The sequence below is a fragment of the Salarias fasciatus genome, chromosome 4 (genome assembly GCF_902148845.1).
Source record: "Salarias fasciatus chromosome 4, fSalaFa1.1, whole genome shotgun sequence".
In the NCBI taxonomy this organism is placed as follows: Eukaryota; Metazoa; Chordata; class Actinopteri; order Blenniiformes; family Blenniidae; genus Salarias; species Salarias fasciatus.
In genome coordinates, this window is record NC_043748.1 from 4,041,426 (window position 1) to 4,066,151 (window position 24,726).

Genomic DNA, 24,726 nt, shown 5'->3' on the forward strand with positions numbered 1-24,726 from the left:
ATTTGCATTCATGAACATACAAATATTAACCGCTATCAAAACGAAAAGTTCATGAGGCTATTATAGAAGCAAATTGACTTGTGCTGCAGTGTGCACACAGCCTTCAGCGCCTGTATATTAGTGTGCGTGCAATGATATTTCTGTCTGGATGAGATTTGTGCAGTTTTATATGTGCATATCAAAGCATGTGTGCACGTATTTTACAACTTCTACATGTGAACAGGATCTGTAAATGTCTGCAATGTGGACTGAGTTCTTCTCCTGAATTTTCAGGTCAGGTCAATCAAGACTTGCAGGATCACTTTTGTCAAGCCACTTATTAAGTTTGTGTAATATCACGTTCATGACTCTCACTGCAGTGCTACTTATTGTTATGAAGGATGAGTAAGTAGCTGAAAAGACCAAAAGGCAAGACGAGAGTGAGCCTGCCGGTCCCCGTCAGGAGTCAGTAAAACCTCAGAGTTATAGATAATCTACAAAATCCAGCGGTTTAGAGACTGAAATGCTCCTATCAGGAAGACGGAGACATTTACAAGTCCTAGTGGCCACGCACAGATTTTAAACATTACACACAAACACAAATGTAAGTACAACTAAAATTTTTGATACGCACATAAAAACCTCCGTTTGCTCAAATCACATGACGAACACACAAATATCAAGATAAACACACTACTCACCACATGTACGCAGGAGTTACTTTGCAGCTGTAAGAGCCAACATCTAGAGATGATCCATTTTAGAGCGACATAAAACTATTCTTCAGATGCGTAAGCACGTATTTATTACTCGTTTATAAATATCCGATGAATCATCATGAGCCTGTTTGGAATAAATTATATAAACATCTTACAAAGGAGAAGTAAAGTATTTACCCTTAAAAAGAAAATTAATATACAAATTCACAGCCAGTAAGTCAGAGGATTCAGTTTCACATTCTCAAATTTTACTCTAGCATGGTGATATTCGCCTGGTATATTTTCATAATATACAAAAAGGATTGATCAGCCTAGCAGGTAAAAATCAAATTAAACTCTCAGCAAGCAACAAGGCCCATCTGAATAACAAACTACCGTCCTCCATTTATTAGATTGGACATTATACATTATAATACACTGGAAGAAATATTAAAGCAAATTAAAAAAAACAAAAACAAACTGAAACAAAAACACAATAGTTAATAGCATCAAATAAATATTTCCTTGAAAATATACAGAAAAGCTGCCATAGACAGATCAGAATATATATCTGTTACATTCATCCATCGGGCGCTCCTGTAAGGCAGAACGGCTGTCCATGTACCTCAACCACAGGTGACAAAGCACAGCTGCCCTCCCTTCTGCAGTATTAGTGATTAATAGTAGGCTTTCACACTGTATCTTTCCTGTGGATATTATTGTGTCTCAAGGAGTAACTCATAAATTTAGAAAAAGAAACAAACAAAAAAAAAAGAAACATTAAAAAAATAAAAACCTCCATGAACCTACTGCTTTATGTTCAGATGATCCCCCATGTATTGTAAACATTTCAGCTTTTTCTACTTTGGTACTAAAAATACAAATGGTGGTTCATGAAACCGATGATAAGGACCGTCATCGTGGCGCGATCTGTTCCGCACCTTGGCCGGCGTGAAGTCTTTCGGGATCCTTCCGGTGAATACTGCACAGTGTGATTCAGGGGGACTGGAAACAGAGTCCGTCTGAATCATGTAAAAGTTTGAAACAAACAAACGAGGCGGTGGAAGTTAAAAAGGACAACTGCTTCGACAGGTTCAAAATGCGTGGCGCTGTTCTTTAGCAACAAAAGGGTCTAAATGAACAGAACTCCGCTTGATAAACCTGATTCATTCACTAAATACTTTATCCCCATTTACACAGCAAACATTGCAAATATAGAAACCGATATCTGTACACAGTTTTCAAATACTTTAAATATATTCAGGGAAGGAAGAAAAACAATGTTCTCTTTGAATGAACGTTCCAGACAGTTCTTCAAAAAAATATTGAGGTTTCAGTAGACATATCTTCATATAGTAGTTTCATATTACACAACAGCAAATCCACTGTCACAGGACTTGGCCATGCGATACCCAAAAACCTATTATCCATTGTAACATATATATTATTAATCTGCAATTTTTTTCCCCAATGAATGCTTTACATAATATGACAAATCTTTACCCCATTTCCCTCGCAGTCAAAATAGAAGATGATGTAATTGAATACTTGATTATAATATGGAAGTATCCATTGATTCATTCAGACGAAGTCCTTGTGTCATTTCTGCAATGTATGGTTCATTGTAAAAATGCTTTCATAGGTTAGGATTTTTGTTGGGATGAAACGCCTTTCCAGTAGTCTAAAATATCATGCAGGTCCTCATCCTTTGCAAACTGGACTTTCTTCCGCAGTGCGTGCCCAGCAGCCATGTACTCCTCATCTTTGTGTCGCTTCCGGTGGAGTTTGAATCGCTCCCAGATGCTGTGTGAAGGTTTGCAGTAGTATTCGGGACTGGAGGAGTAGCTTAGATTGTGGTACTGAGAAGACATCTGGGAGTATGCCAAGTCTCTGGAGCGGGAGTGAGTGAGGGGCTCCAGCATGGAGGACTTGTGGCCGTCGAGTCCCTCAAGCTCCTCGATCTGGGCGTCGGGGTAGGAGTGCCGGTGATCGCTGTACTGACGGATCTTTTCCGCCTCTGCCCTCAGGATGGCGGCGGCAGGTGTTACAGTGAGGATGGTCTCTCCGGTCGGGGAGGTTTTCTCAATGTACTTGGATTCGGAGCGATAAGGCCTGGGGCTTCGCATGGGCCCTCCTGTGGCAGTGCTGGGCCTCTTTGGTGAAGCATCAGAGGACCGATGCCTCTGCAGAGAGTGGTGATAGCTGTCCTTATACACAGGAGACAGGAGACCAGATTTACTCTGCGGGTGCTCCGATATCAACACAAGCTGTGGCTCTGCGGTGGACACCGCCCCAGATTTGACCCCTTGAAAAGAAGTGGATTCTGACTTGAGAGCATCAATGCAGTTGTTAATGATCTGGTTGACTTTATCCACCTCTTTTGCAATGGTAGAAATCTCTGCCACCGACCCCTGACTGTTGCCAGGCATTCCCATGTCGCACTCCCTGCGCTCATGGTGATCCATGCTCCGCACCTCCATATAATTTCCCTTCAACATTTTTGGCGTATCAGTCATTTCTTGAAATTTGTACTGCTCCATCTCGGCCGCAGATGGAAGGTATGGCATTCGCGACATGCTCTCTCCCGCTAACAACTGCTTCTGCGACATCCGGGATATAGTCCCACCCTCCAGTTCCTGTCCGTACTTGAGTTCCATTATATTCTTCTTTAAACTACCTGATTTTTTGTGCTTTTCATCCTGCTGACGCTTCCTCCGCAAGCAGTAGTAAACAACCCCGAGAAAAATGACCATGCTGAAGAGGCAGCCTAAAATTGTCATGATATAGTGAGTAGCTGTTGCGTTGTTCACAGCTCTGTCCATTCCAGCCTTAGGGCCGGGGGTCACAACCAGACAAGTATGGTTTTGTCTCAGAGAATTGCGAATTGAAGCAACACAGTAGGTGTAGTTAGTGTGGGGTTTAAGATCTTTCAGATGAATGTCCTCTTTTACACCTCTTAGGTTTTGGATGACAGTGAAAAAACTGTTGTTATAGAGAACCAGGATGTACATCTTCTTGAAGGGGTTGGGGATCTCGACCGAAATGGTAACGCCCGTGTTTGACACTTGCTTCACTTGCATCACAGGAGCCATTTGCACCGCATTCTCAGTGGTGCTGATTGTTATTTCTTCCGGTTCGGTGCCTGATGGGCAGTCATCCAGCCCGCAAAGGGTTGTGTCTGGTGGTACCGTCGTAGGCTCGATGGATATGGAAATAAACGGTGTCACGTAGTCGTCGGTGCACACCGTGGTGAGCATGTGGAGGGCGTTTCGATACGTTGGGTTGTTTGGATTCTGGCTCAGCAAACTGTAGCCAGATACGCCAGGCGGGGAGTCGCAAACCATCCGCTCGTTCGTCCGGTTCGGAAACACCGAAAGCCATTTGACAAAACCAAACAATTCACAGGAGCAGTTGAAGGGGTTGGTGTACAGCTCACAGGTGGTTAATTTAGTTAAACTGGTGAAAGTGGACCCGTCTAACTGCTGTATTCGGTTCATGGAGAGGTCAATATTTTCTATGTTGGGGCATTCCCAAAAGGCATTAGGTGTCACAGTCTCAATCAGGTTTGCCTGGAGGTAGAGGTACTGCAGCTTTCCTAAACCCCTGAGGATACCTTCTGTCAGGTTTCGCAACTTGTTGAAGCCCATTTGGAGAACTTGCAAGTTAAATTGAGCAGAAAAGGCCCCATCCTCAATGTAGGAGATTTCATTCTTGGTCAGGTTCAGGTAGGTCAAGTTGGCAAAGCGACTTAGGGCAGAATAATGGATGCTTTTGATTTTGTTTTCGTTCAGGCGAAGGTCCACTATGGTGCTGTTGATATGCTGTGGGATGGCCTCATAAGGTGGCTGGTTTTGGCTACAGATTGCAAGCCATACAAAGCCCTTTTCACCCTCAATTAACCAGCAGTCTCCATTGACCCTGCCAATATGAGTCAAATATACAATGGCTACAGACCAAAACAAGGCACTCGTCACCATGCCTAAGCTGCAGGCCATTGGTGCTTCTCTGAGAGTCATGTGCAGGGCCAAGAAAAGTAAAAGGATGAAAACCGCTGCGGTTTCAGTACAGCCGAGGCGATCCTGTCTGGGAATCAGCTGGATGCCGAACTGTTCTCGAGGCCAGAAGCAGTCCTTTTATTTCTCTCCTCTTCATTGATGGATGTACGATGATGGATATTGTCGCCATGTACCGATCAAAAAAAACGTTGAGTGCAGTCCTTTATAGTGAATTTCTTTCATCGGGGTTCACCTGCAGTGAATGCGTGGAAAAGCTTAAAAGAGATTTCGCCACCACAGCTTGGATTGTGCTTTTTTCCTTAGAGGCTACCATCATTAAATGGTCTCATCTTGTTTCTGCCACAGTCCTCCTTCTTCTGTTGCTCTCATGTATATGGATGAATAACCTGAAACATAAAAAGAAAAGAACAAAAATTTGCGATCAGTTTCAACATAGAAAACTCCCATATTGATCTGAATGTTTCCATTAAAGCAGAGATGGCGTGTTGAGTCAGGCCCTCCTTGTTTATGCTCTGAAAAAAGTATTTTGTACACGAGTTAGGAGATGTTTTCAGTCCCTGTGGTAAAGCGCTATTAAAAGAAGCTGTTGGCCAATTACCACTTGACAGGTTAGGGAAAAACAGGGTCCCTTTTTCACACCATTAACCTGAGGACTGTCAGATGCAACTGAGGAAGGCCAGTCTTAAGAAGCTGCTTTAAATCAATTGTACAGCACTGCAAGTGACTGTCTGAATCAATGTATTTAGTATTTTCCACCAAAAGTCAATGTGCATGAATGCAAAGTATTTTTTGTTAATTCCTGCTACTGTGTTAGGGTTATAAAAAATACTGTGCAATACAGTCATTAAATGTTATCCTAATGATACTGGTGGAGGTGTTTGTTTTATCAGAATTTCTGCAATGCAGCAATAATTTTTTTCATATGTTTGACAACTTTAGAAGACTTTTTTCCACTCAGTTTAAAGCCATATTTAAACTGACTTTTCTGTACACTTTTGTGAGAAAAAAAAACTTGTCCAAGTTGTTTTTTTAAACAGCTATAAGTGCAGCTTAAATATAGTATAAAGGAGCCAAAGAATCCAACAGCTGAACTCAGTGTGTAGCAAATTCACGTTAACACTATCAACCCAAAGTGTGAAGTTGTACTAATTAGAGCCCAGAGTGTATAGATGGTTGTATTTTTAGCTCATTTGTTAGAAGAATGAGCCCATTGTTGAACATGTTGTTTTGTTTTTCCACTTCGCAGCGACACCGTAACGTTTCAGAGATTCAGTCAGGCTGAATTCGGGACACAGCCGTTCTCCGTTACGTCACCAAAGTGCTCATTATTACAGCCTTCCTTACACTGGTTAATTACTCAAGGTTCAACGTACTGCTGTTGACAAGGAATTCCGGAAAAAAAATAGCTGCCTGCCGCACAGGTATGCAATTGGAGTTAAAAGACTGCAATCATCAATAATGGTGTGTCATTTGAAATAATTTGACGGATTGATTTTAGCATGCAGCACGGGGAGGTTTATGCTCAAAAGCAGACAGAATGATGTCTTTGTGGAAAATTGATTTTCTCACTGTTGCAATGCTGCAGGAAGGACGTCTTCTGCAGGACTCATGTGTATATCGAAAAGAAGACCCACCATCATGGATGTTTGCACACTGGAAGTGAAAAGGTGCTTTGTGTGTGTGTGTATGTGTGGCTCTGCACAACAGGAATAATGGCACTGTTAGAGGAGAGTGGAGGCGACACTTTATGGCAGAGAGGATATACTTCAAATTGATAACCTACTTGCCACTGTGACCTTAAAGACCACTCCTGCTATCATGGGACCTTTGTGGGAGTTTATCATGCTTCTGTCACACTCATACGTGCGGCCTTGTTTATTCGTCTGGTTGAACGAAGTGTCTGCGGAGTTAATAATGAACCCTAACCTGCTGTCTTTGAAAGAGGACAGATGTAACCCTGGAACGGCCACTTGTTTTGAAAGAGGGTAATCACATGTGATTTGATGTGAAATTATCTTCAGTGATGATGTTTTTCAGCTGGAGGAAGCATCACCGTTTCTGCATTGTGTGCATGCTGGAGATAGACGAGTCGAGTGGGAAGTGGGTGTAAAACTCTCACTGTTACAGAAGAGATCAGATTCTGTATCTACAGCAGGGGTGTCAAACACGTCTCGGTTTAGGGCCCACATGCAGCCCAATATCAGCTCGAGTGGGCCGGACTGGTAAAAGACTGCTATAATGAAAATGACAACAATCTCAATGTAGAGTCCATTTTAATGAAACCTTCTGGTGCAAAATACAGTGAAAAGACTAAACATCGTCTCCTATAGCTGTTGCATTATGCATGTTTTTACAAACCCACACTGACAGCATGGCTTGGAGACTATTGCTAGTTTGCAGTTTTGCAATGAGCTAGCTAGCTTTCATGGCAGCATAATCGATATCACAGCTCGCGCCCCAGTGTTGTGTTGTATCCGCCACGCTTAAGAAAACTGCTAAAAGAAACAAAACAATTGAAGCTGAATTGCAGCCTCTTGACACCCCCGATCTAGAAGATTGCATAGCTTGGATTCAAGATACTTTCATCAATGTTGGAAGACCAATCATGTGATTTTTGCGATACCAAAGCATACCTTTTACCTCTTTTTTTCACTTTGTGATTGTAAAACTAGTGTATTTTGAAAGACTTGATGGATGTGTAATAATTAAAATCAGGTGAAATGAACACCAGTTTAACTGATGCAAACTATCAGGAGTGAAAGTACTCAGTTTGGAGAAGTTATGATCATGGGAAAATATCAGTCTTGCTGAAATCTCTGCCTAGAGCATCTGTCTTATCACCTCTTTGCTAACCACACACTTCTTGTGTCTGTCCTATATTAGCCACCAACCGAAAAACCCACGCTGCACAAAAGCTGCATGCCGCATTATAATAACCATCGGAATTCGCCATAATGAAACGCAGTGAAAGACTGACTCCCCAGCACACCATCCACAGCGCGTTATCATGAATTCCTGCACTGAATCACAGCCAGCAAACAGGCACAACATGCTGATACGGTGACACTGGAATATTGGCACGATAATCTGAAGCTTTGCATGGTTTACACACATTTGACCCAGAGAGTGAGATTATGTCATTCGGAAGCTTATAGACCCGCTTTTCAGTACACTGTTGTCTATTAATACACTGTTAGTGGAGAAGATGGTATATCTCCCATTTCGACTCCAATTTCCCTTTCCCACTAAAACTGGTAGACAAAAGCATTATGCGGCCAGCTGTCTCACACTGCAGTAACAAAGGGGAAGACAAAACCACGCACTTTCAACAAATTCTAAACTTATTCTTTTCAGTTAAAGCCAACATGAAGATTTCATTGAAGTTCTGAACTGTGGTTCTTGCAGACTTCACACTCACTTTAAACGTGCTCTCCCCAGATTCAACCCAAAAGTGAACAAAAAAACAAACAAACACAAATGAACAGCAATTTCGGGGCATCGGAAGAGTTTGCAATTGCCATTCTCCTTTGTTCACAGGGTACAGAGAAACTGTCTGCAGTGAAGCTGAGATAATTAAGTAAAAAGCACCGGTCAGCTATTCAAGCACAGATAAAGAGCAGAATAAATGCTTTGGGAGGGGACACTGCTTCTGAATGCCAAAGGCTGCCATTACAAAACCACCTTCATGATGACAAAAGAGCACTGGCAGAGGGGCATTGAAGAAGAGAACACTCCGGAAGCCCCCGGGAGGAGAGAGCTTCCAAATCAAATGTTCCATGAAATGAATATGAAAAATACAGCTCTGTAGAGTATCTGGCAAGGCAAGCGATCTGTTAAAAGAAAAATGGTATCTTGTTATTATTTCTCAATCTGTGACCTTTATCGCAAATACCACACGACAGAGACTGAGCTCGTCCGGCCCGGCCGGCGGCCGCCACGCACCCGCGGCGCGGGGCGGCGGCCAGCTCCTTCTGGCCGCTAAGCGGAAGTTTAAGCCGAATCTGAGAAGTCTCCCCTTCATTTCCATTGCACTGACTGTTTTGTTTGTCCACAGTGACTCACCGTATGAGCCTCCGACTGATTCACTTCCTCCCCGCCGAAGCTGCGGCGCCATTCAGAGCCAAGCTGCGGCTCTCCTCGTAAGGTTAAACACAAATACACAAGCATGCCGGCGTGGCCAGGACACTGCCATAACTGCTGCCTGGCAAAACACAGACTCTCAATTTAAATATTGTATAACATTCAACTCCTGCTCTTGTGTGGCAGCACTTTCGCAGCCATATGCCCACAAACCCAGCAGCCTGCAGAGCTAAGTTGTTCAGGGACAAACAAAGCAACCGGCGACATTAAAATTAATTTTTCCAGCTTTAGTTTCATGCAAATCACACCATACTGTATATTTAGATCTCCAAACGAGCCCGGGGCGGCAAACAGTCTCAGTTGCCTTGTGAGAGCTTACGTCTATTTGCCACCGTAGACCCACTTTCCATAATGGCAGCAATCTGTATGGTCCAGTGCGAGCCCTGAGTGTGGCAGGCCAGAACACCTAAGGCATCAGAGCTGAGTATTCCCATATCAGACACAGGCAGCCATCGCACAGCCTCTTTTCCATTTAGGCTCTATGCGCCGGGTAATGAAGGTCTTTCTTTCTCTCTCTCTCTCTCTCTTCTGTGGATAACCTATTGAAATCCCGCTCTTGAAGCGCAGCTTTTTAAATTTCCGTGCCAGCTGCTCACGGTCCCTTCCTACTTCATAATGCAGTGGCTCCTTCTTCATAAGAGAAAGGTTAGCAAACATTACAGGAGCGAGAGAGAGAGAATGCAGACCAGATGGAGGTCTCTCTCACACAGAGGTATTTTTCGAGGGCATTCAGAGCCGACTTCATGCAGTTGTCCTGTGAAACGTCAGACGACAGGTGAAATGTTGTGGAGGGGGCTGAAGCGGGCACCAGTGACAGGTTGGGTGGCTCCATAGGGGAAATTTTTCAGCTGCAGTGGCTCTTTGTGCCTGGCTGGACTCCTTAAACGTGCAGCAGGAGTGTCGTCCTCCCTCTCCCTCTCACGCAGAGCCTCGGGAGTGCTGCTCTGCCACCAGAGTCGGCGCTCCGAGCCAAAATCTGACAGAAGCTCCAGCACAAGCGAGGAAAGGGGGGAACAGATCCTGAAAATATGGCAGAATCCGTCCCCACAAACAGTTTATTGTATGCAAAGCAACGGCACAACGCCTCGCTAACCCTTTTGGCTATCTCTGCCTGTCACTTGCTTTCTGTTTGTCAGCCTGCCCGTCCAAACAAATTCACTATGCATGGCAAACTAATACCTTCCTGTATCTACAAAAACAAGATATCAGAAGATCTGGGGGTTTTTTTCCCTACTTTTCTCCCTTTGCTTTCTATCTGGTGCTGCGTGAAGGTGCCTCAATCTCCGAGGGCCGTCCTCATCCATACCAATGACTGCCCTTTATTTGATGTCATTGGAAATGCATGCGCCTCTTGCTGGGGATGAAAAAAAGAGAGTAAAAACAGGGAATCAGAAGTGGCGAATCAATTGAGTTGAAATAGAACTACTTCTCTTGGGGAAGGAAAACATTGTGCTCATCGAGGTGCCCGATTGCTTCGGAGAGAGTTTGAACAAGGCCACATATTTTTGAGTTATATCGAAAGATCTGAAAGTCATACATTAATTACTCGGGGGGGATATTGCTTGGGAAGGAATTGATGGTTTTGTCTTCGCTGAAGTCTGGACCCTCCTGTGGCCTCAGCGACTCACTCATTGGACATTGGATGTATTTTTTTTTTTTTTTTTTTTTTTTTTGTTTAGCAGGATATGAGTTGGAAAATATAATTTCTTCTGAGGATGAGTACAAGTCCAATTTCTTCTAAAAGGCAAAAGCCTTTTATTCCTTCATAAAAATCATAGCTGCTGGTAGGAGAAGCTTTTCCTGCAAGGTGCATGAATTTGTCCTCTTCAGGCTAAACTGGAAATATGTTATATATGATGATATATGATGATGTATGATGAATGTGATTTATAGGACGTCTTGTTTTGAATATACATACATCTGTTATGACTGAATTTCTGAAGTGCTTTGTTTATTGTGCTTTTGCACTCCCATCAATAGGAAAAAAAAGCTTCTTTTTTGACCTCGAAGAGGAACTATGGAGTGGACTTTTTCTGAATCAGCTTTGGTTTGTTTACGAGACTCCACCAGGTGTGTTTTTTGCTTCATCTCTTGAAGTGTACTTCTTCAGTCATGGCTTTGATCAGAAAATCGCTGACAAACAAATGTCCTGTCTCTAGTCTTTTTTTTCTCTCTCTCTCTCTCGCTTTCTTTTTCATGTCAAAAGCTCTCTGAGGTTGTTGATTATTTTGATGAGGTTTGGTGTTCAAACTCTCATGCCAGGCCTGGTAGGAGCTCTCAAGAACCTATAAGGGAAATGTGAAAAAAAAAAAAGAAAAATGCTAGTCTTCACTATTAACATTTGTTTCCTGTGTTTTACTATTATTATTTGAAAATGTTAGATTTTTCTCTGTAAAAGTGCCTTCAGATTACCTTGTTGTATTTGGAACTATCGGGGTAAAATTGAATTACAGAAACTTCAACAATCACACAATTATTCGCTTTAAAAAAATATATTTTTAATTTATAAGTTTTTGTTTTTTAGTTTAATATTCTGAACTGATTTAAGGTGAATTTTTTCCAATATATTTTGCTGTAATCTCTCAGCCCAGGCCCCATTATGTTTTATGCTGATTATTACAAGACACCTAATCACACCGCTGCCAATTAGCACTGGTCCTCGCTAATTAGCTCCAAATTAGCATCAAGATAACAAGAACTGCTGAAGAGTTGGTAGATCTCAATTAATGGTGATGAAGCATTAGGGCTAAATGTCAGATAACAGATTCCTTTTTGGATAATGACTTGGCGGAGGTCAGAGGTTGGGCGGACACAGACATGCTCTGGCACCCGGGCTCGGGAAGTGTCTCTTGTTCTATTCAAAAGTTACATTCGGCTGGCTCGCCACTTGGTATTCCACACAGGTGTCATACTTTGTAAAACTTTAAATGACTTACTGCCCCGCCATCTCTTGTAAATTCCCAATATCTCACTCTATTGTTCTTCAGCGTATCAAGAGTCCTTCAGCAGGCTCATGACCTAGCGCGTTTCAAGCTTAGACGAGAGGCAAAAAAATCTCATTACAAACTAAAAGCTCTACTTTGGGCGACACCTCTTGTAAAGATGATAAGCCATGGAGAATGGCGTGGAATCACGCTGCACGGAGGGAAACAGATGCAGCAGAGGACTGAGAGTAATAGTTTGCTGAACGCCAGAGGAATGAAGTCTATCCTGGTCAACTTTCCACGGCTTTTTCTTAGCATTAGCCGTGCGTCGCGGACCTTTCCGCTACGAAACCATAACAGCAGCACAGTGCAGGACGCATACCGAACAGGCAGCGGAGAGAAGCCGGACTACAGAGAGCATTTATCAAAGGGACAGGAGCAAAGTAGAGCTTAATTTAATTCTGTATGTTTGAGAGTGAGATACAACTTGGAATAACACCTGAAGGTTTAAATGCAATTTTCCAGGCCATCAACTGACCATCAACTCGCCACGTTATTTTGCCCTCCAAGCCAAAGCGTCTGCCAGCAAATGCCTCCCGCTGCTGACTCATGACATATCGAGCCGAACTGGAAGCTCCTGCGCCACCCTGAGCGTGACGGAAAGTTATTCACACATCCGCCGGATTGAACCGAGCCGCTCTGTGTTAACTTCTTTATAGTCTTGATATCTGATGTTTAGAGGAATGATAAAAGTTCTTCTTTTTTTTTTTGAGGAATGATAAAGTTCACATATGCTGACAAAATCTGCGATAAGCCAGCCGTCCTTATCTTTGTCAATTACTTTGCCATGCTCAGCCAAGGTTTCCCCACCAATTAACCTTCAGAAAGAGACCGCCGCTAATTCAATTATACTGGACGGCAGGACCGTGCTCCTGAGTGACAGCTCAACCTGCCTCGTCGCTCTGATTGACAAGCTGTGAACAGGAGCAGCCAGTCCCTCTCCGCAGTGTCTCGATCAGCCCGACCCGGTAAGACCGGCTGACACCTTTGATAAGAGGACGCCGTGAGACAAGTTCAACTTGAAGGGATTCAAGCGGTAGTTCAGTTTCCATGTAAATTCGCGCAATGTCACCTTTCCTGCCCACATTTGAATCGGCGCGGCCAAATGGACTTTTCAACAACAAACGATAAGTCACTTAAGAGAGGCTCTGATGGCTGTGCCAAGTCGGCCCGTCCAATAATCCGTCCCGCATGGCGGATTCAGCACGTGGTGGGAAGTGACAACAAACACGACCTGCAGCGGCACGTTCATTAGACAGACGTCGGTATATTTTATGATGTACAGCGGGAGGTAAATTGATTTCTTGAATGACTTCAGTTCTCTTCGTGAAACTACAGCACTCACTCCTCTTTTTTTTTTTTTTTTTTTTACCAAATCCAAAGAGCGATTCCAGTTACACAAGGTGACAGAGAATGAAATCAATCGAGTGCTACCGCGGATGTAAAGGAAAAGCTGACTTTTGCTGCGATTTGATCCATCTGTGATGAGCGCGGGAATGAAAGGGAACACCGGCACGGCAAATGGAAAACAACCACCTCGTGTGATAGCTACGCCGAGAAGTAAAACCGTCTCCGCTCTGAGAAGGAAGTTATTGTTTCTGACAGGGCCGATTCTCTCAGGCTCGCTAAGAGGGCAGGAGGACGCACCGGAGAGCTGGAACTCCGCTATCGGAGGACTCAAAGTTTTTTTCAGGACCACCACAGAAAGCCCCGTGTCGACTCGGAGATGTCGACGTGAGATGACAGGTGCACTGCTGTGAAGACTTTTCTTCCTGTTGGAGTCGAGTGTGCCTTGAATAAACGGCTCGAGGCACCGGGGGCCTTTGTTGAAGATAAACGGACACACACACACACACACACTGATTATATTTCGAGCTAAACCTAACATTTATATTAACTTTTTTTTTTTATTTGCTAATTTTTAAATCTAATAATCTTCAAAATCCCCTTTGTGCTTGAGTAGCTTTCAGAAGTGATGCTGCGGTTGTCACAGTCATAACAATACCATCACTGCTGGCTGCACACACGCCTCCTGTCTGACAGGTATTTTACTGGACTACATCACTCTCTATTTAAAGAGGCGAACACCGCAACGAGGTCTTTAATAGCAGCCTCCATCGACGACATGGACGACAATTCAAATGTTCCGTGCCGAGAATCTCCTCCACAGATGCGCCTCCTCTTCATCGCCTCTCGCGCGACCCTTTTAAAATGCTCGCGCAGGGGTGCGCAGTCAATAAATGTCATCTGTGTCATAACCTACTAAGAAGATGAGGCAGAGGCAATTATCATCCTACAACAAAGTCGAAAGGTCACATGACAAGATATATTACACACTGGACAGATGCTCTGTGTGTGTGACGTGATTAATCATTTCACCAGCGAAAGATTTTCCTCGCCGCCTTGCTGAAGTGACTGCTTTCAGTCAGATGGCAGAAGTACTATTTTTAACAAGGCACCGTGTACGATAATGAATAAACGCACGGCGCTGTGGAAGGTGTAAGCTTTAAATAGCTATTTCCAATTTGAATTAAAAAAAAAAAAAGAACGGCTAAAAGCATGGATTATTGATTAGCGTGGAGTGTTAAATAGGGCCAACGGGACCTGATGTTTTATCACCACCGAGTCTTCAGCAAAGGCAAAAAGGACAAAGCCATAAAGCCAACGCACACATAGCACAACCTGGTGGAAAGAATCTGGATGATGAGAGGCCGAATTACGGCGTGTTTAGCTTGGATCTGTAACGTTTGCATGTTCTCCAAGAGGGTTTTCACAGAGTTTCGTGAAATCACATTACTGAAGTCAAGTGTAATAGCTCCTGTTTACAAGACGTTTTCAAGTGAAACTGTCAAAATTCCATTGCGTTTTGGGTCAATTAAAGGAAGTTACATGATGTTAAGCACAACCAAGTCTTTCTTTTTTTTTTTTGCTTTAAGTATCCATTTTTCTTGCGTCTGCCCTTTGGGATTCATGTCCTTCTCATTGACCGCCGTTTCCCAATACTCAGTTTTGCCCTTGCAAAAATGCTGCTTTTCTTTGTGCGGTTAGATTCATATTCTTGAGACGTTCGCACGCGCACACACACACACACACACACACACACACACACACACACACACACACACACACACACACACACACACACACAGGCACGCACGCGCACACACTCGACTACACAAGTACAGTGGCAGTCAACCATTACAGCTGTTGACTTTACCACTTTATTCCCTCCCATTTGAAGACGGAGCAATAAGTACACAGAGCTGCTGATGTCTGATGTCGCTGGTAATGAAACCTGAAGCAGTGATATTGAGTTCATTAGTCATATAACTCATATCCACCAATGTTCTTTTTCCGCTGTGGGTTAATTATCGCTTCCACTTTGTTTTGGAAACACACCAGATGACTTATTCTTTGTCAATTCTCTGCCACAGTCCAAACATATTACCACCCAAGTTAGACAGTCAGACACTGATACTAATCTATAATCCTTTAGAGATGCAATTTTCAGCTTTAGTGCTATCTCCCAAAGGGAAAAGGGAGGAAAGGAACACAATAATGATGAAAAACACATCAATCCTGAAATGGTGAGGTTGGTTCTTTTTAAATAGAAACATTGCAGGGTTCGATGAATTGCACAGATACTATATACATATTTTACTAATACCAGAATCTGATTGGCAAAACAAGAGAATGGAGAAAACAAACACAGGATTCAAGAAAGGCAGATTAAAATGTAATGGAACAAAATACTCGCTAATTGCTTTGCAAATGATGCCGCGGCAAAATAGTGTTAGTTTTGTTTTTTTAATTTGAGTCGACCCAAAATGTCATCTCAGTGTCTTCTGGAGCAAAACAAACCTCAGAAGAAAACCAGACTAAAATAATGCAGTAATATTTATTTTACTGAGGTGACTCAATATTTCATTTAGTCTAAAATCTCTACTCTTACTGACAGAGAAACTTTTTTGTCTCTTTAATGGCATTTAGTGAAGTTTATGAACCTGAGCTTCTGTTTTCTGTCTCACAAAGAAATCACTCAACTATGCAGAGGAGCTCTCAGCTGGAAGAGTTTATTTTTTTGTTTTTCTGCTTCCAGGTGAGCTCCGAGGTCTCCAGCACCTTTCATTCAGTTCAACACTGAAACACACGTGCCAAGTTTGCACACCATGCACTCCGCCTCCTGTTTGCCCCCAGCTGAGTGAACGGGGATTTTCTGCTCTTTAGTTCTTCTCACTTTTCGCATGTCGTGGGCAGATTAGATGCAAAGCGGTTTTCTTTATTTTTTGAGTGTTTGCACATGATAAAAATTCTGTGCAAAGTGCCAAAGTGTTAATTTACAAGAAGAGCCTGTAAAAACGAAATTATGAAAACAGAACCGATGAAAAGTGGACATGTCTTGGTAAAAGTGGACATCCTTAGAGATGGTGCAGCCAGCTACTCCAGCATCTCCCTATAGAGAGAAAAGCAGGTCCTCCCACAGCCTTGGTGCCTGAAACGCAGGATCCACACCAGTTTTAAACAGTGCGTGGGATTAACAGCAACTTCTGATCCGTTGACCTCCCAAGGATGGGAAGAAGAATGTGGCTTATGCATTGGGAGCTTGACCATGCAGGACCTTTAAAGTTAAGATTAAGTTTATTGGCAGCCAATGAAGAGAAGCCACGGCTGGAGAAATGTCCGACCTTTGGCTGCTGGTTGAAAATCCGTCCGCATCTCACAACAGCAAGAAATGTTTAGACAAATGAGAAACAAGCAAAAATATGTTGTTCAAGTAATTTGTACCTCTAGGTTCCATTTACAAGTGAAAGTAGAACATGTTGGTTTCATTTTGGGCGTCTCTTCACATGGTGGAACTTTAAAAAAAACTCATCTAGGAGGAAAACATAACTTTTCTTAAAAAAAAAAAAAAAAAAAAAAATTCTCTCTGTCGCCATGTAAACGGGGGAAATTAAATTTTTCTGAAACACCCACTAGTGGTCCAACATGACAACACTGTTTCCACGATAATGGAAAGGTGCAAAAACAATACCTTTTCACTTGAAACGTCATGCAAACGGTTGTGCCATAGGAGTGTAGATACTAGTGGTAATTATCGTATCAATTATCAGCTTTCTGAGACAAATTATTTAATATGTTTTCAAGTCAATGAACCATTGCTAAGTACAGAAAATGTATTTCTCTAATGACTGACTTGCCACCATATTTTCCTTTATCCCATTAATCTCTGTTAGATGTGCACAAACTGTGTACAAACTCACTGCTTATGCAGATACAGCATGCAGATAAAGCAGACAGGTGTCTGACAGTCCAACAGAAGAAATTCACAGGAAATTTCCAAATAAAAAAAAAAAAAAAAAACATGCTGAAAATGGAGGACAGCTTTTCAAGGCGGGAAACAAAGCAGATGGTCAGAGATCCTTCTTTAAAGGTGAGTGGCCTCGGCTTTTCCAGCTTACTGTGCAGGCGATAAACCAAAGCCTCACTTATCTCCTTTTTTTTTTCTCACATACCCGTCTCCATGTTTCCAAACAGTCATTGCATCAAACATGCCGCCCCTTTGTGCTTCGCTCTACTTTCACTTCCCGGGCTCCAATATAGACGTATAGACAGGAGCGGCTTTATCTTCTGCCACCTCGCCAAGTGAATGACATGTAATAAGAGGGAAGAACTGAGGTGTCATGATTTGAGAAAAGTCCCCTGTCAGGCTGAGAAAGGTGTCGCCGTGTTTTATCAGAGATGTGAAAAAAGGAAAAAAATAAATAAATAAAAAAATCTTTACAGAACGTGCGGCGACGGGATGACAGCTGTCTATCAAATCTGTCTCGTCGTATTTTAACCTGGATTCATCTTCTCCGTGATTGGCCCCGTCATTAGACGGGTTACAGCCGGGTGTTCCCCTTGCTTCGTTAAGACGCCGAGGGCCGGATTTACCGAGACGCTGCACGAAGCCGGCTGAATTGCACGCCGGCTCAAACAGACCGCGCCTTCAGTTTGCATGTGTTTTGCAGTCGATCAACTCGAAATAGCAGCAGGAGCGACGCACAGACATTTGCCTTGTGATTGTTTGAAGCATTCGGGTGTGTTGATAGACAAGTGCGTCAAACATAGTGGAGAATTAATCTGAGCTGAGCAACAACAATAACAAAAACACTATTTGGGATACAAGAGATGATCTATCACAAAGACAAACCTGTGGGAATAAGAACAACGGAAGAGATTTAAAAAAAAAAAAAAAATCACGGAACACTGTATTTGATAATAAAATCCATGAATAAAAGTGGAGAGCCAGCTGAGGGAATGATAAAAACAGATACCATCATAAACAAAGCAAACACTTTCTGTCACTAATTAATGTATTATGATAAAGTAAAGTACTTTGTGTGATCTGGTTCACACACCTGGTGTTTGATATTCACGAAGACCACTGGTCTAAGTTGACTGTTATCAAATTCATCCCTCTTTCCCTCACTGTTTCAATGAACCTTGAGTTACCTTTTATTTTTTAAAGGCATGACTGTTAGTTTTAAATTTAGGTATTTTATATACTTTTGATCTAAGATTGTTTGACTACATTCTCAAGATGAAGCCAATTTTACCCAAAATACAGTGAAATGCCCCAAAACTGTTTTTTTGCTGTCCAGTTGAGGCCCACAAGCCTTATGTTGGACATCCCTGATTTAGACACACCGGTAGTCTTAAGATAAAGTGGACTCTTACAACAACAGTAGCTAAAACTTTCATAGTTCCTCCCGGAGTGATGAAGGCAGATCCTCAGACGTGTACATTCCCTCCATGATGTCTGACTCAGGGTTTGATGCGCAGCGTTATCTGCCTTTGTCTCCTGTTTGTCTCCTCACACCTCCGTTTTTTTTTGCCAGAAATCTCTCAAATCGGATGAATCAGTGAATATGTTTTTTTTTTTTCCCAGTAAAAAACTGTAACATGATGCTGCGCCTCAGCCCACAACAAGCCCGCCCTCCTGACAAGTGGCCCGCGGGCCGACACTCACTCCAGACGGCCTCCTTTTGACAGTACTTTGGCTGATTACAGCCTCGCCGTCTTTATTTATCAAATTCCGCGTCTGTGATGAAGTTGCTTTTCTATCACTCAGAGAACACAGCTTGACGTATCGATCTTTTGATGGTGTGGCCGCTTTCGGATTCTCTAATCGTGCTTTGAACAAAGCTGACCCAGTTTCCCCGAATCGTTTTGGGGCGCCACGAGCGGCGCTGCTTTCACGGGAAACCTAGACAGACTCCAGACACGATTTCAGGCTTTTAGACTTCCAGACACAGACGTTAACCTTTACAGGGACACTTGTTGAAACGCTCAGCTCTTTTGGTTGATGGGACAATTAAGTACAAGACTTGTACCTCAATAGGGACAGCAAGTAGAACAGCAGCAAGAGAATTTGAACTATAGTGTATGTTAGAAAAAAATCTGTTAAATACAGAATTCTTAAATGAGTAACGATGGTTTTGATTGGTAATATGCCAGAGATGTTCTTATTGTGCAGAACAAATATGTATATTCCACACAAAACAATAGTATTAGACTTTTTTCTTTGAACAATGAACTTCAATCAGACCAAAAGCAAACTTATTTGATGGATTTATGCCATACATGTTAAATAAAATTGAGAGAGGTTAATGAGTGCTAAGGTCCACAAATATAATGGATTATTTGCTTATTATGAGTTCAGTAAAGGATACTTTATAAATGTGAATAAAAGAGATTGTCAAAGATTTTCAAACCCATTGATCTCATTATAAAGCATAACTATTTCATCATGTATTTATTACTTTGGAAGCAATGCAGACAATGATTGTCACCAAATAAAGCCCAAAAAGAGTTAATCCACCTTTAATCCTGTTTTTTTAAACATTAGTTTTAAGGTTTTCCCTCTGAACATTAGAACACATAACATGACTTAAATGTGTCTTTGTCAAAGAACAGATAGTTTGGACTCCCCCAGCTTTCAGCTTGCATTGAGTAGCTTTCAGACCATCAGAGGCCACTGCAGTCCGGGCAAAGCACGAGGACAAGATACATTTTGGGTAATGCATCAACACAAAGCCCCACTGAGGAGGCAGATCTGTGTTACGTTCTATTATTCTGATTTAACACTGTCATCCCAAGTAAAACTGTAATCACATGAATGATTAATCACCAAGTGTAACCAGCCATTTAATCTTTTGAGAATGAACAGCGCTGCCAAGGAGGTTGTTGTATGTTCCATCAATCATGCCTCAAAGACCGTAATGGCGGACAGGTTTTCCGCTCTCCGTGTGTTCCTGGCTTGATGTCGCCATAGCAAACTCATCATCGACGACAGCCACATCTCCAGAAGCCATATTTACCGCCAGCTGTGTTTCCATCCTGGAGACAATGTTCACACGGCGTGGGCAGCAGCGAACGCCACTGCGGCCAACACCAGGTTTAATAGGCCAAAGTGATATTGACGCGCCAAGCCAATGATGAGGAAGGGTTAAATTGCTTTGATGAGGAGGCAGCCCAATAATTGCCAACCATACGGATGTTTTATAATCACTTTATGTGACCAATTTAAGACTCCCTAGGGATCCATGTCTCTCGCAGGCTAATCCATGATGCTCTTTACGGTAATCCATTCAAATATCTCTACTCGAGTGCCATCAATTAGGAATCTGGGTTGATGGAGGAGCTGGCACTGCGCAGCTCTGCAGGGCTCAATCTGCCGTGACCTCTGTGCGAGAATGATCAATAAAATACACGGCGATGTTTGTTAGCCAGATTTCACCAATGCATACAGCGTTCTGTAATGATGATGATGACAAAAGCTGAAACCCGGCGCCCGGTCGCCGCTGTAACGCAGCCATAATGAGATATTGCCCGTCAAAGCAGGCTTTTATGATTCTGCTGTGTTTGAGCGCACGCTTTGCAGAAATCAGTGAAGTTAAGGCGCACACACCTCTTCAGGGGAAATTGGAAATATGGGTTCCCTTGAAGAATGTTGCTCTGGACACTTATTTTCGAAATGAAATAATTAAACTGGGAGTTTTTCGGTCTCTCGTGAGCACTGGACCCTCAGACATGTCATTTAAGCTCCGCGGCGTCTCTGCTTTAAATCACAGCCGCTCTGTGCTCTCATGTGCTGCCAAATTTGCCGTACTAAGGCAGTAAATTGTATGTATGTTGGTTTATAATGCGCGTTGCATGATGTGGGTTTTTTTTTTTTTCAAAAAATATACGTACGCACAGATCAGTGTGGGAAGAAATCCCTGCAGATGCACTTGAAAGGCAGCAAGGATTAAATTAAAGTCATCCAATTGATCGAGTGCTCAAACACACACATATTTGATGTGTCCAATAGGGATTTGATACTTGAAGTCTTTCCAAATATGGCTCCAGATGTGACTGACAAGAACAAATACAAAGGATAAATATACAAAGGCTCATTGTCTCCAACATCAATAAAATTACATAAATGACTGCTCTCAATGGGAGTGAAACATTAAAGCTGAAAAATCAATTGCAGTAAGCCCTTTGGAGGAAACGCATCACAATGCAATAGAGAGGGTGTTTTGGGTACTAAAAAGAGCTGATTGAATATCTTCTTAAGCACTGTCAAGCTCAACCACTGTACGTGGAGACGGTGGAAGACATGGTGCTTTATGAACCATGAACCTATGAACAGATTACTGGGACTAAGAAGCACATTTTAGTAGCTTCGGGGCAAATCGCTGGAAATTAGTGGGACACACTTCATTTTGTATTTGAAGTAGAGATGCTTAGTTATTTGGAAAAGTGTCTATAAGGCGGTATATTCTACTGTGTCTCTCTTAATGAGGATGTCTAAACAGTGAGCGTGTGGCTGTTCGGCTGAGCTGTCAGCGCCGTGTGGGTCAGATTAATGAGTGACTCACTCGGAAAGTTCAGCTGCAGTTACAACATTGAGGCCCCAATTTACACAACAACGTTTGAAATTTTTTATTTTTTTTCCTTCAGAAAAGGTTTGCATTTAAGGAATTTTGAAAAGGATATGGATTTACACGGACATTCCGGATGGACAGACGACGAAGAGGGATTCCTGCGACGGGTAACTCTCCATTTATAAGACTTAACAAGTCCCAGGAGAATATGGACTGAAAGCCATTGTTGTCGTTGTGCAACAACTCGTGCACGTGGAGAAGACCTGAAGTCAGCAGAGCGTGCCAGGGCTGCAACACTCCCCATCCTCCACGACAAAAGGAGCTTGGCCAGGGCCAAGAGGATCAAGGAGGATTCTCAACACCCTCACGGCGGACTTGTTTGAGTTACTGCGCTCCGGCCGCCGCCTTCACCTCATCAAAAACAGACTGAGAAGGAGCTTTTTTCCCTCGAGCTGTGAACTCTGACCTCCAGTCAGCACCTCACAAACAGAGACAATGAACTGTAGCTGTAGATTCTGCGGCACTGTACATCACACACACACACACACACACACACACACACACACACACACACCACGCCCACTACATTTTTACTGCTTTCTGCCATTTGACATCTGTGTTGTGGAGCCTTGTGGACAGTCGCTGCGTTTCTCAATAGTTTGTTGGTATCGAATGCTTGCATCTGTTGCATTCTGAACTTGTGATTGCAGTGTTACAGCTTGACATTATGAAGACAATCTGAGCCAAACCATCAGAATATCACAGCTGGTCATAGCGTTGGTAACACTTAGTCACAGCCAGGCTTTCACTTTAATAATAGCAACCTTCTAACCTGCTCACTGCAGTCTACCTTTCATATCCCGGGAACATTTTCCACCACTATGGATTCATTCATTCATTTATTTTCATATTTAGGCAAACGCTATCTATTCTGTGGTTTCTGTGAGCAATTTATTGCTATTTCTCACCCATCTTCCATTGTATGGACATTTTACGGCGTTCCCCTTCAGCCTTAATTACTGCATAAGTAAAGGGCAAAAGGGAAGTGTCAGATTCCGACAACCTCTGTGGCTGCCGCTGAACCACATGACACACGCCTTAATGAAGCCACAGGGCAGCCCCCCTCCCGCTCGGCACTACACGACAGACCAGCCGAGTAACCGCCGACTCAGTTATGTTGAAAGGTTGCGCAGGTTATGAAAATCAGATTGCGAGAAAGTGAGTCAGTGATGATTCAAGGGTTGCCGCGTCCCTTTTGTGAAGTGGGGGCCAACCAATTAGCACTAATTGTTCAGCAGGCACACACTCATCCTGTCACCGTGCCCACGTCTGCCTGCCTGCCCAAGCACTTTGTTGTTCGGTCACCGGCGTGAAGAAAGAGAGGGCAGAGAACAAAGCAAACTTTTTGTGTCGCCGGGAAGACATTCAAATGAGTTGTGCATTAGGAGGAGAGGGGGAAATGATTCTTTCATTAAAAATAAAGAAGCTTACATTTCGGTTTGCATTGCTGTGTTGTGATTGATAGCTAAAAAGCTTTCTCAGCAAGGTGCATTAGGAGCTCCTATTATCTAAAAAAAACAGACTTTTCACAAGAATCTTGATAAACAGCAGACGATACGGTCTAACAGGTACCTATCAGACCATATAAGGAAGAAAAGACTTTAATCAGTTGCTGTATTGCAGTGTATTGGTTTTCGTTTCTGCAAACAAGTTGGGTGAATTATTGATAAACTTTACAATTATGATTTTGAATCTTTCAAAAGCTGAAGTTATGGTATGTTTTAGGGATGAACCGATGCCACTTTTTCAAAGGACGAGTACGAGTACTAGCCTTTAGCGCACTGAAGCTACGTGCATCAACAGCCTGAGTGCAAAGACATTATGCACTAATGCGTACTGTAGACTGAGGGAGCGAGCCTTCTGTGTGCCGCAGCTCGCTGCTGATGAGCGTATCAGTCATACTTTAATCACATTTAGCATGTAGCATCATTGATGTGTGGGCCCCGAAACTCTTTAGCATGTAGCGTGTAGCGCAGCTCTGGGCACTTAAACTAATGAGCGACGTCGGTTGGTCCAACTGTCAATAATGATTGAGTTACTCGGTCGCTTCTTTTCTACGTCCATGAGAACATCAGTTTTAGATAATTTCCAAGTATTTATGTGTAACTTTTAATATTAAATCAGTGTAAAAAAAATAAAGTGAAACTGTTCCCTGAACACAACATAAACACTGGCGGGGATATTTATGGCGTCCAGTCTCGGGATGACATGTCCTTTGAGTGACTCTGTCCTGTTCTTGTCTTGTGTATTGACCACTGGATTAGTGATGGATTCTCGGTGATCCTCTTAGGGGGCGTTTGCTCATGCAGAGCTGGAGTTGACTCGGGCGCCGTGCGCTGCGTTCACGTACCGTTGAAACCTCCCGTGTGAGAAAGCATCCCCGTTGTCCTCCAGCCGTACGAACGTTCGCTGACGTCTCCCGTTGAACTCTGTGGAGCAATCAGTGAAAGATATGTAAATGCTTGATCTGCTGTGAAGAGGCTTATTTCCAAGCACCTCGGAACGACAAATTGTTTTTGCATGTTGAAGAATATATAGAGAACCTAACCTTCCCTTGTAGTGTACAAGTGCCAGCCAGCCTGTTCTGATAAATCTGTGTGAACTGAAAAGCAGCTTGTTCAGAGGATAACCTTCTTCCAGCTTTGCGGTCTCCAATATGAATTCAGCAGCATGAACTTTTTTTTTTTTTTTTTTTTTTTGTTCCTCTCTTTCTTTCTTACAGAATTGGAACCACCTCATTAACCTTATCTAACAAGCACGAGCTAATGGGATCCTCTGTTTCAGTTTCCGGTGTTGCCTAAGTTAGTTTTACTAATTAATCAAACATTGGTCCACCCCCCCCCCCCCCCCATCATCTTAATGACTGCCTATATATTGAATGAGAATGTGCTGCACACACTGCCCAGAGGGGGGGGAAGCTTCTTGGGAACATCTT

At 42.9% G+C, this 24,726-nt stretch overlaps 1 protein-coding gene across 1 annotated transcript; it reads right to left on the reverse strand.

Moving 5' to 3' along the window:
* Positions 1 to 1,865: 1,865 nt before the first annotated feature.
* Positions 1,866 to 24,172, reverse strand: elfn1a (extracellular leucine-rich repeat and fibronectin type III domain containing 1a). Its single transcript, XM_030089982.1, has 2 exons — positions 24,142 to 24,172; positions 1,866 to 5,079 (listed from the first exon to the last, which is right to left on the reverse strand). Exon 2 carries the CDS (start codon positions 4,691 to 4,693, stop codon positions 2,321 to 2,323), a length of 2,373 nt encoding a protein of 790 aa, XP_029945842.1. The 5' UTR covers positions 4,694 to 5,079; positions 24,142 to 24,172; the 3' UTR covers positions 1,866 to 2,320.
* Positions 24,173 to 24,726: the final 554 nt, after the last annotated feature.

Bases quoted from the DNA above. Each gene is read 5' to 3' on its own strand.
- elfn1a (XM_030089982.1), bottom strand. From the start codon at position 4,693: ATGACTCTCAGAGAAGCACCAATGGCCTGCAGCTTAGGCATGGTGACG.